At 47.5% G+C, this 16,137-nt stretch overlaps 5 protein-coding genes across 5 annotated transcripts; 3 read left to right on the top strand and 2 right to left on the bottom strand.

Annotated features, from left to right (window-relative positions):
- Positions 1-134: 134 nt before the first annotated feature.
- On the bottom strand, positions 135-2,911 carry TGAM01_v208209 (heterokaryon incompatibility protein; the record flags this gene model as incomplete). Its single annotated transcript, XM_018809306.1, has 2 exons — positions 135-2,089; positions 2,146-2,911. The coding sequence occupies 2 exons, from the start codon at positions 2,909-2,911 to the stop codon at positions 135-137; spliced, it is 2,721 nt and encodes a 906-aa protein (XP_018657470.1).
- Positions 2,912-3,852: 941 nt separating this feature from the next.
- On the top strand, positions 3,853-5,531 carry TGAM01_v208208 (hypothetical protein; the record flags this gene model as incomplete). The annotated part of the gene is made up of 10 exons (XM_018809305.1): positions 3,853-3,898; positions 3,957-4,107; positions 4,171-4,194; positions 4,250-4,304; positions 4,359-4,417; positions 4,485-4,650; positions 4,705-4,853; positions 4,909-5,143; positions 5,209-5,335; positions 5,401-5,531. The coding sequence occupies 10 exons, from the start codon at positions 3,853-3,855 to the stop codon at positions 5,529-5,531; spliced, it is 1,143 nt and encodes a 380-aa protein (XP_018657469.1).
- A 2,356-nt stretch (positions 5,532-7,887) lies between these two features.
- TGAM01_v208207 (hypothetical protein) lies at positions 7,888-8,193 on the top strand (the record flags this gene model as incomplete). The annotated part of the gene is made up of 2 exons (XM_024550280.1): positions 7,888-8,063; positions 8,121-8,193. Coding segments are annotated over 2 exons (249 nt in total), but the record flags the coding sequence as incomplete, so codon positions are not given.
- A 2,311-nt stretch (positions 8,194-10,504) lies between these two features.
- TGAM01_v208206 (hypothetical protein) lies at positions 10,505-11,574 on the bottom strand (the record flags this gene model as incomplete). Its single annotated transcript, XM_018809303.1, has 2 exons — positions 10,505-11,172; positions 11,250-11,574. The coding sequence occupies 2 exons, from the start codon at positions 11,572-11,574 to the stop codon at positions 10,505-10,507; spliced, it is 993 nt and encodes a 330-aa protein (XP_018657467.1).
- A 1,596-nt stretch (positions 11,575-13,170) lies between these two features.
- On the top strand, positions 13,171-15,894 carry TGAM01_v208205 (hypothetical protein; the record flags this gene model as incomplete). Its single annotated transcript, XM_018809302.1, has 1 exon — positions 13,171-15,894. One exon carries the CDS (start codon positions 13,171-13,173, stop codon positions 15,892-15,894), a length of 2,724 nt encoding a protein of 907 aa, XP_018657466.1.
- Between the last annotated feature and the right edge of the window lie 243 nt (positions 15,895-16,137).

Below are 16,137 nucleotides of genomic sequence, written 5' to 3'. Positions count from 1 at the left end.
AATTCCATGTAAAAGTATTATAGACTGGTACAATGTATACTGCAATAGTACAGTATGAATGAAAAATAGTTTACTCTGCTTCTACTGCCTCTGCTGTGTCATCTTTGAAAAATTGGTTGTCCTCATTAAGCCATCTACTGTACTAAATACGTCGCATTAACAGGACACTTTTGTAAAAGGGCGTCATGCTCATCAGTCCAGCCCCCGTCTGTCGTATATGCCAGCCCAACCCTTCGAAACACCAACTCCGAAACATCCTTTTTAGATAGATCCGGATCGTATTCCTCGGTAGTTGCCTTGTGTCCCACGGCTTCGAGCACCAGAGCCGCAAACATCGTCTTTTCCTTGACGGTGCTCTTGGTTGGTAAGCGCTTGAAGGTCGCTATGGGGAGGCAGTAAAGCGACTCGGTGATGGCATAATGCATGCTATCTGGATAAAATACTAGAGGCGGCATCTTCTCAAGCGCAGACTCGTCGCTTTCATCTTCTTCCTTGGGAGGCATAAGGAGAATCCTCCTTTGAACAATTTCTCGACCAACGGAGCTTTCCTGGAGTATACTTGCTGACATGGCTCCCAGGTAGTAAGTGTATTCCGGATACTCTGTGTTGCTAATCGTAAAGGAAAACGCCGATGGAGTCATTTTCGTCTTCCAAATTGGCCCGACGATGATCATCCCGGAAGGTGGTACTTCGGCATACATGTCGTCCTTTACCCAGTCCCGAGGCTGGTCGTGATCGTCGGGTAATTTTGGAACATTCAGAGCGCCGCCGATGGAAACCACGAGCGAGAATTGGTTGACTACCTCGTCGTTTACAAATGGGTATGTGACTGCGCATTCGGGATATGCCCAGCTCCATGAGATGGGCACAGCAGGTTCTGACAAATCACTTCTCTCGGCATCTTTAAAGTATGTCAGTCTCCATAGCAGATCCAGTGCAGTTTCGGCTTGTGGCTGGAAATCTTCAGTTTCGCCCTCTTTGTACTCGTCGTACCAGATTCCTGCAAAGTAATTTTTGCCGCCTAGTCTTGCGTTGAAGCTCTTTGCGAGGCCTGCTATGGCGTATAAAGTATCGCTGCGATATGTGTAGTCGAGTTGGGAATATGCCTCGATAACGTGTCTCCATGCGCGACGAAGCTGGCTGTGAGAGGGATCGTCGCCAAGGAGTTGCTGCATGTCTCTTCTACTGCTGGCTGAGCGTTCTGGCACATGGACATCATCCCCCCATTCTTTCATGAGCTTCACAGTCTGTGACTCGGATTCGTCGAGACCACATTCACACTTGTGGTGACTGGCACACTGCCACGAGAGCTCGTCGGGTCCGAAAATGAGAAGACGGTGTGAGAGAAGGCGTTCCTGGAACACCCATGCTCGTTTCCAGACGGGGATATTGCCGTCGTTGATCATATAAGTGGGATGAAAGATTGGTTTTCGGAAATGTAGCTGGTGGTCGTTGCCTTGTGCGTCTTTAATGGAAACCGGCTTCGAAACATCTCTTGAGGAAGCGTCTTGGAATAGCCGTTTGTCTGTACCTAGCTCGTGGCTTTCTACCAAAGTAATCAGGGAATTGGAATAGGTGTCGCTCATTTTGAGTGAGTGTTTTGCCCAATCATTCTTGGAATCTTGTATGATGCACAAACTGTCGATCCATATGTAGCGAATAGGCTCTCCATACTCCTCCTGATACCATTTCGAGAATTTCCGTAGAAACGTTATCGAGTCTTGATAAGTGGGCGAAAGGTAATCCCATGGAATCTCTTTGCATAAGGAACCGATGTTCTCTCCTGTTGTTTGGGAAGTATCTTTTCCCCACCGGTGACTTAGACAAGCGTATCGTGCTTTCTGCCCGTTGGTATGGATCAATTTGACACCAGACTTGGTATCTTCGGCGAAGATGTCGACAACTCGTTCAGGCATTTCTGAGATCTCCCCAAGCGAGCAACTTGAGTGTGTATTGTTACATTCACGAAACCAACCAGCAGCCTTTTGGAAGGCTTCCTCAGATGCCGTGTTTCCAGAAATGGCCGGTCGTTCAAATATGGTTAATCCACGGTCCGGATACCAAGGCTGTCTCCAAGGCGATGGAATATCTGGTTAACGTATTAGTTATGCCTATTAGCAATGACTGAACTCTCTAGTTACGTACCGTCTTTGAGAAAGGGTTCTACAGACCACACGCATGTTGGTATCTCTCCGGCACTCATATGCCCAATTCTCAGACACTGAGACGCTGCATATCCGCCCGTGTTGACAAATCCCAAGTCTTGCATCAGCTGCTGACGGCCTGCATATCCACTGCTAGCTTCCATCATATAATCATGAAGTCCGCGTCTAAAGGTTACACAGGGCGCAATGTCGCCTTTAGTATCGCGATGTGAAGGGCAAGGCTGCTCAAGCCAGTAGTTGAATGGGATGGACTTGTTCTTGATGAGTTCAGCACTGACAAAAGCTTTCGCTTCTTCATATCCGCTCTCCTTGATATCTGGCTTTTCACCGTTGAGGATGTCATAAACCCGTGTATCAACTATCTCGTTATCAATAGGCATAGTGTAGATAGTTTCGATATTCTTGTCAAATTTATGCCTCATGATCTCAGAGCTGGTCAACCTGTTCATAGCAGATCGCATTTCGGTCCCCACTGCGATGTTCTGAGATATCTCGGAACCTGTCACTCTTGAAGGTCTATCTGGCGTCTCTTTGACAATTTCCTTGTCGGTTTTCTCATTTTGGGGACTTGATGATCTTGAATTGGAAGAATTTGATGCAGAATCCTCCTCGACAGAGCCGCGAAATGCAGATTGCGTGAAGCCAAAGTCGAAGCAGATTGGGCATACCAAATCTACCCTTTTCGACCTGTTTGCAGACGTTGTAAGAAGTCGCCGGGCGCCGTTATGGAGACTATTCCGCAGCATGATGATTTGATATAATGATTTTGCTGCAAATTCTAGTGTCGGTGATGTGGATATGGCTCAATCAAGTTATTTATGCGTCCTCACGAAATAGCCAGGCTGACTGCGGCTCTGCCTCGCCCCGCCTATGGTTTATGCACCCCGGCAGTCAGGATTTAGCGTCAATGATTACGACGCGATTTTTGGAGGATTTTAACTAACTCCAAGGCATCTATCTATACTAAGTCTTTGATACAGCATTTGTTCTCATCCAATTCCTCTTCTGTGAAGTCAGAACTATTGTAGAGCCTTGCGAGAGCCTTGCGAGACCTTCTAAATCGAGGCTCAAGCTGGAGTACGGATCGCGCCAACCTTGTTTCCCTAAAGTTCACTAATGTGGCAATTGCAACACGCTAAAAACATGGTCCTGAGAGATTGACGAGTTTACATTTTTCGCAGGTTGTAAGTGCTCTACTCGATGTAGTAGTCAATGGTCACAATCACGATGCTTCAAGTAGAGTTTCCTACCACAACTTTCTATTAATGCAAAGCCATTAAGGCTATGGCAGAAAACTTCGTAGGTTTTAGTTACGCGATTGGAAATTTTCAAGACACAACAAGCAAGGCACTGCTGAAGATCTCCCGCCAACCAAGAATAGTAAACATTATCCACTAGAGTTATCAACTCGTGCTTAAGCCCAAACTAAAACGCCGTTTCCGGAGTTTAAATACTAGATCCATAAATGACAACTAATGCAACCTGGGGAGCATACACAAGCCTATAATACGTCGCTACGTTGCAAAGTTCTGACGTTGCTGATGCGGGGTTGAATCAACTTCTCTGCCAACCCGAACATAAGAGGTCGTAATTCTTCCAATTCTGACTTACTTTTCGCTTTTGTTCATCTTAAACGTTTATACCTAACATTTAAGCCTTTCAAAAGTGTAACAAGAGTTTCTACAAAATGATTATTCCAACTGAAGTAGTGGGCTCGCTGCCTCGTCCCGTGTGTAAGGCAATGAATATTCGGCGCCCACTATAAGTTAAGCTAGGACTAAAAAGTAGCAGATTTACAAAAGGCCTTTGCTGACTACGATGCTGGACTCATCACCCGCAATGATCTTGTGGCCGCCCAGGACAAGGCCGCGAAAGATTCGGTTGAGAGAATGGAGGCGGCCGGGGAGACTTATGTAACTGACGGAGAGCAGCGCGCAAGTTCGTAAGTATAGACATAACGATGAGTATCTGATCTATTCATACCATTATTAACATGAAACTTTAGTTTCGCGACGTATCCTATTACTGAGTGAGTGTCACAAAATTCACTTACATGTTAGAATTCTGACAAAACATGTTTTCAGGACTCTCAAGGGCACTGGGCTTCCTGACAACTTTGCAGCGGATGGCCAGTTGTTTGTCTGTTTTCTTTGAAGCAATCAAGAACGACTACACACTAACCTACATCAATAGGCCAATTTTGCGGATGGCCATCATCGCCAGCTTCCACGACTGGTCAAAGGGCCTTTCAAGTACGGCTCTTCTCAATTCGCTGAGAGTATTACAATGCTAACACAAACTCTCCGCCTCATGAATCAGATACGCGACATATGCGTTTCAAAATCTCCAAAAGTCTATACCCTACGCCTCGCATCCTATGAAGCAAGCTGTCATTGCGCCGAGTATGATGTACCTCTTATATCCTCTTCAGGGAGACCTAGAAGGCTACTCTCGAGTAGAGTTTATTAAAGATCTGATTGATGAAGTAAGCCGCAGTGCTAGCTTCATAGTGATGTGCTTGCTAATCTTGTGAATGTAGTGCGAAAAAGACATTCGAGGATGTTTCGAAACAGGCGCCAAGAGAGTCTCGATTGATTTCACAGAAGGCCGCCTCGCTTTAAAAAACGACCCTAGAAATCCTTGGACAAATGCCGAGCTTCTCGAGAGATTCATCTTGCTAATTAACCAGTACGCATGAGTGGCGTATTACGGTCTATAAAATATCTTGCTGAGATGTACGCAGGGTCCTTGACCGCTTCAACCCCGAAGAACGAATCAACATTGGCCTGCACACGTGTCCTGGCGGCGATTGCGACTCTGTGCACTCACTAGACGTCGACTATCACAAGCTACTGCCATCACTGTTTCACATTAATGCCGGATATTTCTTGATTCAGCTGTCTTCTGAGAAGGATCGTGAGGAAATATATAGAACGATTGGACAGCATATCCGCAAAGATGCCGGTGGTATCAAACAGGTACTCGCTCATGTTGTATATAGCGCAAGCTTGGCAATTCTACGCATGCTAATACAACAAATCAGGTCGCTTTTATTGGAGTCATTAACACCCTCAATCCAAGAGTTGAGACACCAGAGGAAATTGCCGACCATTTAATACTTGCCAGCAAATATATCCCGCCGGATCAGCTCGGGGCAACAGACGATTGTGGTAAGCTGCCTTTGATTTGACTCGTATTTTGAGCCGAGACGTGACTGACGTATAAATCGCCGTAGGCTTCTCTCCATTCTCCATCGACCTCAAGCCAAGCCATGGCAGTCCGGACTTTGCGAGGGATATCGCATTTCAAAAGATTGCAAATCGCGTCCAAGGGGCTAAATTAGCCAGTGAAACCATTTCTGCCTAATTTCGATCCAAGGGAGTCGAACTGGGAGATCAATAGTTTGATTTCAGAACGGATGCAAAGGATCGAAAATAAAATAACCAAACCAGCCATATAAAAAAGAGTAGCTGTTTTTAGCCATAAGCGCAATAACAAATGCTCCGTTACTTATTTGTTAAGGATAAACAAGAATAGGACTGCAATTCCATCCTAGAGCTTTATAAAGCTTATTTTCCTCTTTATTACCAAGTCCTGCAGCTATATTACGCATGAAGCGTAGACCTTTTACTTTATATAGGCCTGCTTGCGTAAGTCGAATATACTATCTCCGGACCTTGGCCCGAGCGTATTGCTTTAGCTAGGAGAGAGAAGAGATACTCCGTTAGCCTACTCCATGACCAGGAGAAAATACTCCGTTGTTGAGAGATACCCCGTAGTGCTGATTTCGAACCCCTGGGGTAAGTAGCCGACCACCCGATATGAAGAGAGATTCGGCGGGGTTCCAGCCTCAACGTTTCATACAATAAGCGCACTTGAACAGAAATCTCCCCATAATATCATTAACACGGGGGCCAAATCGAAAAATAATAGTGGGTAAATGCTGACAAGGTGCCTGCGACAAGGATCACAAGCGGGGTTTGGTGCCCGGATACCCGCGATGATAGCTCACTTGGATGTCTATTACGATTTGTTGTTGGAATGCTATAATGATTATAAGGCAGAATAATGTGATATTTGTGTAGCTGAAGCATGGGATTTATTGGATAAAGTATACAATATCGTTACTCGTCTCGTTTAAAGTGTCGTTTGTTGATCGTGACATTCATGAACACGAAACACCAAGGTAAAAATGTTATGTACTACACGCTTTTACATACCCCTGCTTCTTCTATGTCTTACGCGGGGATCCCCCGCGACTCCATGCACGTTTACCTGCGTTTGGCGACTACCGCTATCGACTATAACAAAGAGACAGACCTGGTAGAACTAAATGAGTCATGGAGGCCTATAATAAACCCTACAATCCTGTTCATTGCTACTAGTATCTAATCAAACCCGCTGAAGAGTAGCAATTTATCCGTAGATAAATATAGAGACATCTAATTTGCCCTGCCATTTACAGCAATAGGGTGACAAAAGAAAATACCAGGAAAGATATTCTTGGCAGAGTGTATGAGGAGTCTATTACTCCGTAACATCGCTTTCTGTCCACGATCTAGCTAAAACCGGAAATCAATATGTGGAGCAATAAGGTCCGATTCTGACGAAAGGGTCTGCATCAGCTTACTATGCTGCATGTTACTGGGTGTACGGTTATAGCCTGATTCCTGAAGTGGTGATGTTGCTCGTGGTATACCGACTTCCGAGACAGCTTGTAAAGAACCGGGACTGGGGAAATAATCGGCATACAGATTTCTTGGAAACGCAAATGATAACTAAGCGGCAATATATTTTCCGTGTACTTGTTTGTACTCTGTGCGATCTTATTGTATGCGCTTATTCACTCTCGGTCACTCTCGGTCCCGATTGTTTTGCACGCTGCTTGTAGTAATGTTATTCCTTATCTTGTTAGGTGTACCACAATTGGCTACTTACAATCCAAATCGAGAGTTACGAGCCATGGAACCGATGTCCTCTCCTGTTAATCTCCATGTGACAGATGAAGAGGATCATCATCTTCACACTAGACGTTTCGTATTGAAAAGCCACGCTTCCAGTAATTTCTCAAAAGGGACTAGAAAATCACTGTATTCAGTTATCACCATTTATATTCTGAAATTAGTCTAGAGATAGTAAGAACACACTAAATTTGAATACCGCTTTGGCGTAGCAGATGCCATTAAGTAATGCCCCTGGATATTGCTTTTTACAGTAGCATTTACTCGATCTGTGACAAAATCTCCAGAAAATAAGTTCAACGTACAGGGAATCTTTGAATAAGCCTAAAACCGCATGCATTAGCTTTCAACATTATACGGTAATCATGGCAAACGGCCAAAAAAAAAAAAAAAGAGACTGGGGAAATCACCAGTACGCAGCTCCACTCATACACATTGGAGCATCCACACCTGTTCGACGACGAAGATGCGCCTATTTTGGCATCGTATGCGTATTTCGTGTTGAAGCTTGCACGTCCTGATCCACTTGCATGGGTTGGCATACATTATTGAAAGTGTGCATCAACTATGACAATACGAATTAGCGGCCTAGTATTCAGGAGAAGCAAAAGATTATAAATATCTGGTCCAAGGTCGTATCCTAACTCCTCTTATCCTCATCACCATTGCCTACATCTCATCAGGAAAACATTCACGAAAACCCACCTTTCCAACTTTTCAACCCTTCCGCACCATCAAAATGAAGACCGCCACCGTCCTCTTTGCTCTTGTTGCTGCTGCTTTTGCTGCACCCACTAACGTCGAAGAGCCTACTCTTGCTAAGCGTGGCTGCGCTGCTGGCGATATCTGCATCGACGGCACTTGCTACGTATGGAGCTGCGGTCCTTTTGGCTGCAGTACCGGTGGCAGCCTCGGCACAAGCTGCTAATTTCATCTTGTATGTTACTCTCAGACTGCTTCGAAACAACGGGCATATCAGAAACTGACCGCGTAGGGCAAACCAAATAAACCATGGACCTAGTGGAGGTGAATCGAATTTGAATACTGCAATGAAAGTGCCCAGATAACGCTTGAAGACTGTGGTTTGAGAAGGGTTTGGTTGAAGTGTGGAAGTATATTGAAGGGAGTGTCTACCATGGGTTCAATAGTTCCAGATCTCCACCGACAATCCAAATATGAATCACATCGTATAAATGTCAGCTTGATGTACGGTCATAACCTGTATGACGAAAATCCCTAGTTCCTTGTTTCATTTTGTGATCCTAAACATGGGTGTATGAACTAGTTAGTAGGTCAACGAAGAAGTAGTCGACTCTATGCTCATTACTGGTACCTCGTAGTAGGCTACAGTGGATGAATATGTAGTCACTCGGCAGCCACTTGGATCTCTGCTTCTTACTCTGAAAGCTACCTAGTGAGAAGAAAGTCGTTCACAGTATGTTTGTTTGGCAACTTAAAGGCTTCTTATTATGAGTTGGACTTCGTATTGTAAGACGTCAAACCAATCTCCATTTTTGGCAACTTCGCGAATGAGAGTTCCGAGTCAGATCGTCGTGACCAATCGTGCAATCAACTTACTGTTTCTTATGAAACTCACTATTCAGCGTACCGTCTTTTCTATGAACAGATACACAACACTTTATCAATACAAGCATCTGGGATTGGGAGAACGCTAGTGCAGTTGCGAGTAGCTCGGCGCTTGGAAATAAGAGCGCGGTGCTAGTCCAAAACTGCCTCTGTTTAGCGCCCTATCTTGTCTTATTCGATACACGGCGAACATAACTACTACACATAAAAGCTGAAGCAGAGAATAACTGGCATAGTTGTTACTATGTGCTCATGTTTCGGCTCGTCACCAATTTGGAGTCTCAGCTGCCTGTCCCAAAGAGCCGGAAGTGGAAGGTTTCGTGCTCAATCTCCGCCTCAAATGACGCCTTACGATCCCAACCAGATCTTATGGGGCCGCTCCTCGGGCCGTGTCAACTAATACGTGTATCCCCCACATCGTGGGGATACTGTAAACTAGAACGAGATGGATTAATATAATTAAGTTGCTAGGATGGTCCGATTAGTGTGGCATCTACTACTGAGTGCCACGTCGTGAGGCACTCGTCTTGGATCTTGGGCGGAAATTTTAGAGTGGGGAGTGTGATCTACAGAAGGAAAATTAAGATACCTAAACACCGCATCAGGATGTATTGGATCATTAGTCTGCATGCTCAAGTTTACGGGAAGACAACAATATAAGCAGCATGCTCGCATGTTATCACACGTTATTAAAGGTCTGCATCGCCCCATTCTACATTATAAAGACCAAAAATCAACCTCGATCTCCCCATATTCATTGCCGTGACTGACACGGTATCGGCACTTCGGGCTCTGAATGCCGAGAACTATCATAAGTCTCCATCTCCTGCATCGCCTAGTATGGATACCCTCGGTAATGACACGCTACCACTGATCGTTGGATTCCCCCACATCTTCGTATTATACATTTGAACTCCGGGCTCAATGAGACAGTTTAAGATTCCAGAGCAAGGTAAGGCGTTATAGATCCCATGGAGACTTCTATAATATACACGCTAAGCAAACCAACGTTACCTTTCTTCATTTACTCATAACGGTACGCAGAGGATATAAGTCACAAAAGCCATTACCAGATCAGCAGCACATCAAAGCTTCATTGAATTATTTAGAAAGCTCTTCCAGACTCTAATAGCCTACCAATTAGTAGCATATAACGCAAGCATATCACGTCAAAGTTACTGCTGGGTTAGTAGGCCTGAGCTTACGGAGATCTTACAAAATCTCTGTTCTCTTAATGATTCTTTCGTCACCACTGCATCTGGGACTGTCTATTCCCCATGAGTAATACCAAAAAAACATTCAATCCGGGAGAATGGCAATTAAAGTCAGCGTTTCTCTGGTGTACTGTATTCAATGTTGTGGCGGATGTTACTCCGTGTTCTGAAAAGCCGAGTAGCTTTTACTATTTAAGCAGAGACTTGAACGACGTTGCGTGACTGAAGACTTTTTCGAAGACAGTATCTGGGTTCACCCAATTGTAAAGCGGCACGAGTATATCGTCTAATGGCTTGCAAGTCTGTAAACCAGATAATGTATTCTTCTTATACCTACCATGGTAAACTCTTGTCGCATCAAGGCGCATTCCATCAGCTGCGTCTGTAGTAAATCCATGGCCCTCGTCTGATCTTCATCCATAATGCTGCTGACAGTACTATCGCATGTCGGACATGTTGTAACAAATGACATGTGATTGGTTCCTTGTAACTCTTGATCTTTCACATGCTTGCGCTCGTGAGACATGAGTACCATGTCTGACAGTAAACTGTCTAGGAGTCTTCGTTGGCGGCTTGCCTATGGGTAGGTATATGTTGATATACTATCTGGGATCGGCTCACGTGCCGGAATGTCAAAGTATCCCAAGAATGCCTCCAATTGTGAAGGATGTCGGTCAAATCCCCTAAAGTCCGATTTACGTCGAAATATAGCGAGGTACATCAGGAGTATGGACCTGTGCAGGTCTTCGAGGCTATATTTCCCTGCAACCGTACGGATGTTACCGCCATGGCCAGCAGGCGTCGGATATCTGTGGGTATATTCGCTGGAGTTACGCCTGTAGACGATATCTGGATTCCAACGAGTCGGTGCGAACAAGAGGATTTGAATCGCATGGGCCAAAATAGTCGCGGGTGCGTCTATGATGTCCTGCTCGTCGTCTGTCTTGATGATCATGTTTCGCGTAATGGGCAGAAAAGTAGGAACAGTAAGTGAGTCTACAATCGTATCGATCAGACTCTTCAGTGTGTGGCTACGGGTGTATTCTAAGACCAGTTCAGTGGGACCGATCATCCTTGGGGCCGGAGCTGAGACGTCCCATCTTGATAGTATATCGGTATATAGCGTGGCCATATCTGTGGAAAGCCCCGGGAGTATGTTGCTAATGTCCCTAGGAAGCAGGGGCTTGACAGCCAAATTATATTTGCTGGCAACAAAGAGCAGCCCTTGAGGGATGATATCACAGACTGCGCGCGAGTTAGTAAGAGAGCGGAGAGTGAAATGTACATTTTGCTTGTCTGGGCAATTTTGAAAGGCTACTCACCAACCGTATCTGTGAAATTGACGAGTGCGTCTCCATACATGCCGTTGTATCCAGCGAGCTGTGAGATGGGGAGACGGCCGTTTCTCCACCTGTGAAGGACTAGGATGCCAGGAGGATGATTGAAAGAGCACCACAAGGCAGCTTTTTCTTCAGGAGACAGGAGAACACCATCAGCCGATAAACAGACCGCAGCACCCATAACACGATAGTCGGTAGCCTGCAGCGTCTGACGCCACGGAGCGATATTGCCCCGGCGACGGAGAACGGGATCGAAGCTGATGGGCTGCTCGGATGCTTCGTCCGCGTTGGAAGTCGTGGAAGCCATTGTGTTTATGGGCTAGCCTCGCAGTCATAAAACTTTTCGGGGGAAAAGGGGGTGGAGAAACAGGCAAAAGAGAGAGAGAAGAAACAACTAGAGATGAGGACATGGGAATGCGCGGGAGAGAAGTCGAATGATGGAGGAAAGAACGTCGAAGCTGAAAATGAGCCAGCAAAGTTTACGTAGGCCAGGCTGTTGCGACTCAAGCGAATACAGATATTTCGTTCTAATCTCAGTGAATGCCCCTTTGTTTGTCTTCAACAACCACCGGCGGAGGCCTAAATCAGGCATAAACCAGAGCTACATGGACGAATTGGAGCTGTGTAAAAGTAGGCACCTCAATTACTACTGACAATGCAATGATTGATGAGTGACATGTATGCTATTAACCCGTTATATATTTTGTAAGTTTATAACATTAGCACATGCTCTATGCCTGTTCTTTCCTTTTGGCAAATTTCACGTCAGCCGAACCAAGTCACTGACTAGTCTAGGTAGTTGTTGCTGGTTCGAATCACTAAAAAGGAGTAACAGAACTATTCACTATATAGCGCTAGAGAGTTGAATCAGATAAACAAGGACCGTAGCCCTCGTGTTGTGGGATACATATCGTCCTGAGACCGTGCCGGTGTAAAGTGTATCTCAAGAGGCGACTACGGTTTATACAAGCGCAATATAGCGCTGTCAATCCAGCGATACTGCTAGATGAAGATACGGCATATGGGGATTTGACATGTCAAGAGCTTTTATGGGTCTCTATTGATGGATAACATTCAGTTTCCCACGCATGGTTCTGATTTTGCAAAATCCACAACGCATTGAGAAGAAGCAATATGCCGAGCGGTTAATCCGGTGAAGGTATCACGTCGTCGTCGATCAAGAGTGTGGCGGTGCCCTCGAGCGTGGCTGTAATCACTCAGGTACAGCAGTAGCGCAATACCTGCCAAGCTGGAGTGTACCGGCGTCATGGCGTGTCCCGCGGGTACCTCAGCAGCTCATCAAGGTCGCCAAGTGTGGCGCTCCTCTATTGATGGATGCAGCTATGCTCTAGCCAAGTACACTCATCAAGCTTTTATCGTATACAGTTTATCGTCTGTATACATTCAGGTCAATAAATCGCCACCTTCAGCCCAATCCCGGGCATTGCGCGGCGCTCTGCCGGGCTGCGTCATCCTTGCGTCCGCTAAGACGCAGCGGGCAGCCTCCGCACTCCAGAAGGTACAAGCGCTGCTCGCACCGCCACACTCGTCCCCAATCCTCCAGGAACAAACCTCGAGTGTCGTGGTGCCTGATTCTTCTTCAAATCACCTAAATCCTCTTCAAAGACTCATTCTTTATCCGATACCCAAGTCTTCAACTTCTCATTTTCAAGCACCACGTTCGCTGCAATTCCTGCTGCCCTGCCACAGCCCTGCCATCCTCCCGCCATCATGCACTGCTGGCCTTGATCGCCGCTCCAGTGACGACATACCTCCAAACCGTCCCCCCACCTCGATTCTCGATTCTTTCCAGCACTTACTGCTCGACCCTGATCGACAGGCTGGTGTAGCTTGAAGAGAAAAGGTCAATACAGCATCTTCTGCTAGATTGTCTTCATCAAGCATGTATGTCCAGCAGCCTTCCAGCAGCATCGACAACGTTCTGCCCCCGCCTGGGCCGCCGCCACAGCGTCGTCCCTCGATGGAGAACAACGGCTGGACAGACGAGCCGGCCACAAGTGCCTGGGAAGACGTGGCTCCTCAGCATGCAGCTGCGGCTGGTGCTACATCAAATTCCATCCGCCGTAAAGAAGTGCCTGCGTCTCTGCGGCCTGGCGGAGGCGGCATCGACGTAGGCTTCGGCTCTCCGGAAGACGAGGACAGCGTGTGGAACGAGGCACGAAAGCAGCCGTCTGAGCTGAATCTGCCCGGCCAGATCCCCGATGCCCTTAGACCAGGCGTACAGAGATCAGAGACCAATCCATTTCTGAAAAACCGAGCTCCGTCAGACCAGAGTCTCCAAGACGTTCCGGCTTCTCTGCAGCCGCCGACTGCCTCGCTTTCTAGCATAAGCCTGGACGACACGGGCGACCATAATCCCTGGAAGCCGACAATCGATGTACTGCCGCCAACCCCTGGGAATAACTTGCATGATGTTGTAGCACCTGGCGACTCTGGGCCTGATCCTTGGGCTCGTTCTTCCCCGCACCCGCCTGCAAAAGTGCCCATCTCGCCAAAATCTCCGGATCTGATCTCTCTGCACTCTAGAAGCTCGAGGAGCTGGGATGACGATTCTCACAGCGAGCGTGACGAAAAAGGCTCTCCGTCACAGAAACCGGCGATGCCGGAAGACCTCGAGCGTGAGCAGCACATCTGGGACGATCTGGGGTCTTTGGATGCGGCCAAGGGCAAGGGCAAGGTACCCGAGCTGACGGCAGCGCAAGCAGCTCAATTGGATGACTGGAGTTTGATCGACTCGGACCCGTCATTGAGCCCCCCGCAAAGACAGCCACAAGAACCCTCGGCGGTGGTGCTGGAGGAAAAGCCAGCCTTGCCGCCCCGAGACACAGAGAGTCGTGCGAAATGGGTCCCATCACGTCCGCCGGTCGATGGCAAGGCTGAAACGTACCAAGTCAAGAACATCCGTTGGCACGACCCCAACTCATCCAACAACCCCCGCGTGTCGCCCATACTCATACAGAATGAGAACGGGCCTTGTCCGTTGGTTGCGTTGGTCAACGCGCTGACCATGACCACACCTGACGATATACCCGACACAGTCCTGGTGCAAGTTTTGCGCTCACGGGAGCAAATCAGCTTGAGTCTTTTGCTGGATGCTGTTTTTGACGAACTCATGTCTCCCAGAAGGACGTCCTCGGAGGACTATCTACCAGATGTCTCGGAATTATACTCGTTCCTCCAGAGTCTCCACACCGGCATGAATGTCAACCCGCGATTCATCCCCACTCCTGAAGTTGTCACCGCATATGAGCATACTTCACTAACACAGCTTCACCCACTCGAGCGACACAAGTACATCCCTGGAACCTTTGAGGACACTGCAGAGATGAATCTCTATGCAACCTTTTCTATTCCTCTCGTTCATGGTTGGCTACCGCCTTACGATGATGTTGTCTGTGCTTCCATGCAAAGACATGCTACCTCTTACGAAGATGTGCAGAATCTTTTGTTCCGCGAAGAAGAGCTAGAGGACAAACTAGCTACTTCTGAGGAGGGCCTCACGGAAGCCGAGCAAGATTTATATCAAGACATCATCACCATCAAGATATTTCTGAACGAGTCAGCCACCCAGCTTACACCCTGGGGAATCGAGGTGATCCAAAAAGCGATCCGACCCGGTACATTTGCTATCCTTTTCCGCAACGACCACTTCTCAACCCTTTATTGCCATCCACAGACCCAGCAACTCCTCACGCTTGTGACGGATGCCGGCTACCGGACCCATGATGAAATTGTATGGGAAAGTCTAGTGGATATCAACGGCGAACTCAACCAATTTCTCGCCGGAGACTATCGCCTTGTAAGCGGCGATACCGCCGCAGAACCAATTCCTAGCACCGGCAAACGCCATAGCGACCAGGACGGTGGTGCTTGGACAACTGTCACCAACAAACGGGGCAAGACCAAGGAGACTGCCCCTGTCGACGAACCAGGTCAGGCGAGCTCCAGCACCGAACAAGAAGATAGAGACTTGGCCCTCGCCATGCAGCTACAAGAGGAAGAGGATCAGAGACACCGGGAAGAGCAGGCTCGCCGGCAACGGGAGCGAGCACTCTCGGAGCAATATATCGAGCAAGCTCACCTTCCCATACCTGTTACTCGCCCTGTAGGCAATTCCGGAGGAAATGCCGGTGATAACAATGCTTCCCGGCGCAGCTCTGCGGCCGGCCCAAGTGGCAGCACGCCCGTTCTACCGCCGCGGCGAAGTAGCAACAGTGTCAGCAACAGTGCCAACAATAGCACCAATGCACTCACTGCCTCTACTTCTCAGCGGTCTTTGCCTCCACGCGGGCCCGCGTCACAAACTGTCCGGCCCCTAGTTCCTCCTGTGAGGCCTGGTGTCAATAGACCGGTTAGCTCTGATGAACCGCCGCCGCCCTCATATGAACAGGCTGCTCAGGTTCCTGCATATGTTCCTCCTCCAGGGCATCCTAACCACCACCAAAGTAGCCCTGCAGCTTCTAGACAGGCGTCTCGAACAAGCAATGGGCCTGCTGCCGCAGCTCGTGGCCGACGACCCGGCGCCTCAGTCCCAGCAAGTCGAAGACCCGCTGTGGCCTCTGGAGGGAGCTCAAGCCGATCCGATAGAGATTGTATAGTAATGTGAGGAGAGCGATGGAAAATGAATCGCTGATTGAATGGGCCAGGATTTTTTATAGCAAGGACTGTCATTTTTGCGTATAGCCAGGCGGGTTTATCTTTTGCAGGCGTTTTTGGGCTTCAACTACGATTGTCCGGAGGGCACATTCCTTTCAATTCCTATTTGCAGGCATACAAGCATGTTTTTATGAGATATGTTTAGTGATACGAAACTTCTTTTATTTTTACACGCATCGAACGAATGAGCCAA

This window comes from Trichoderma gamsii (genome assembly GCF_001481775.2).
Source record: "Trichoderma gamsii strain T6085 chromosome Unknown Scaffold_33.2, whole genome shotgun sequence".
Taxonomy (NCBI): domain Eukaryota; kingdom Fungi; phylum Ascomycota; class Sordariomycetes; order Hypocreales; family Hypocreaceae; genus Trichoderma; species Trichoderma gamsii.
Note: the sequence above shows the minus strand (reverse complement) of the source record. Positions and strands in the feature narration are given on the sequence as shown.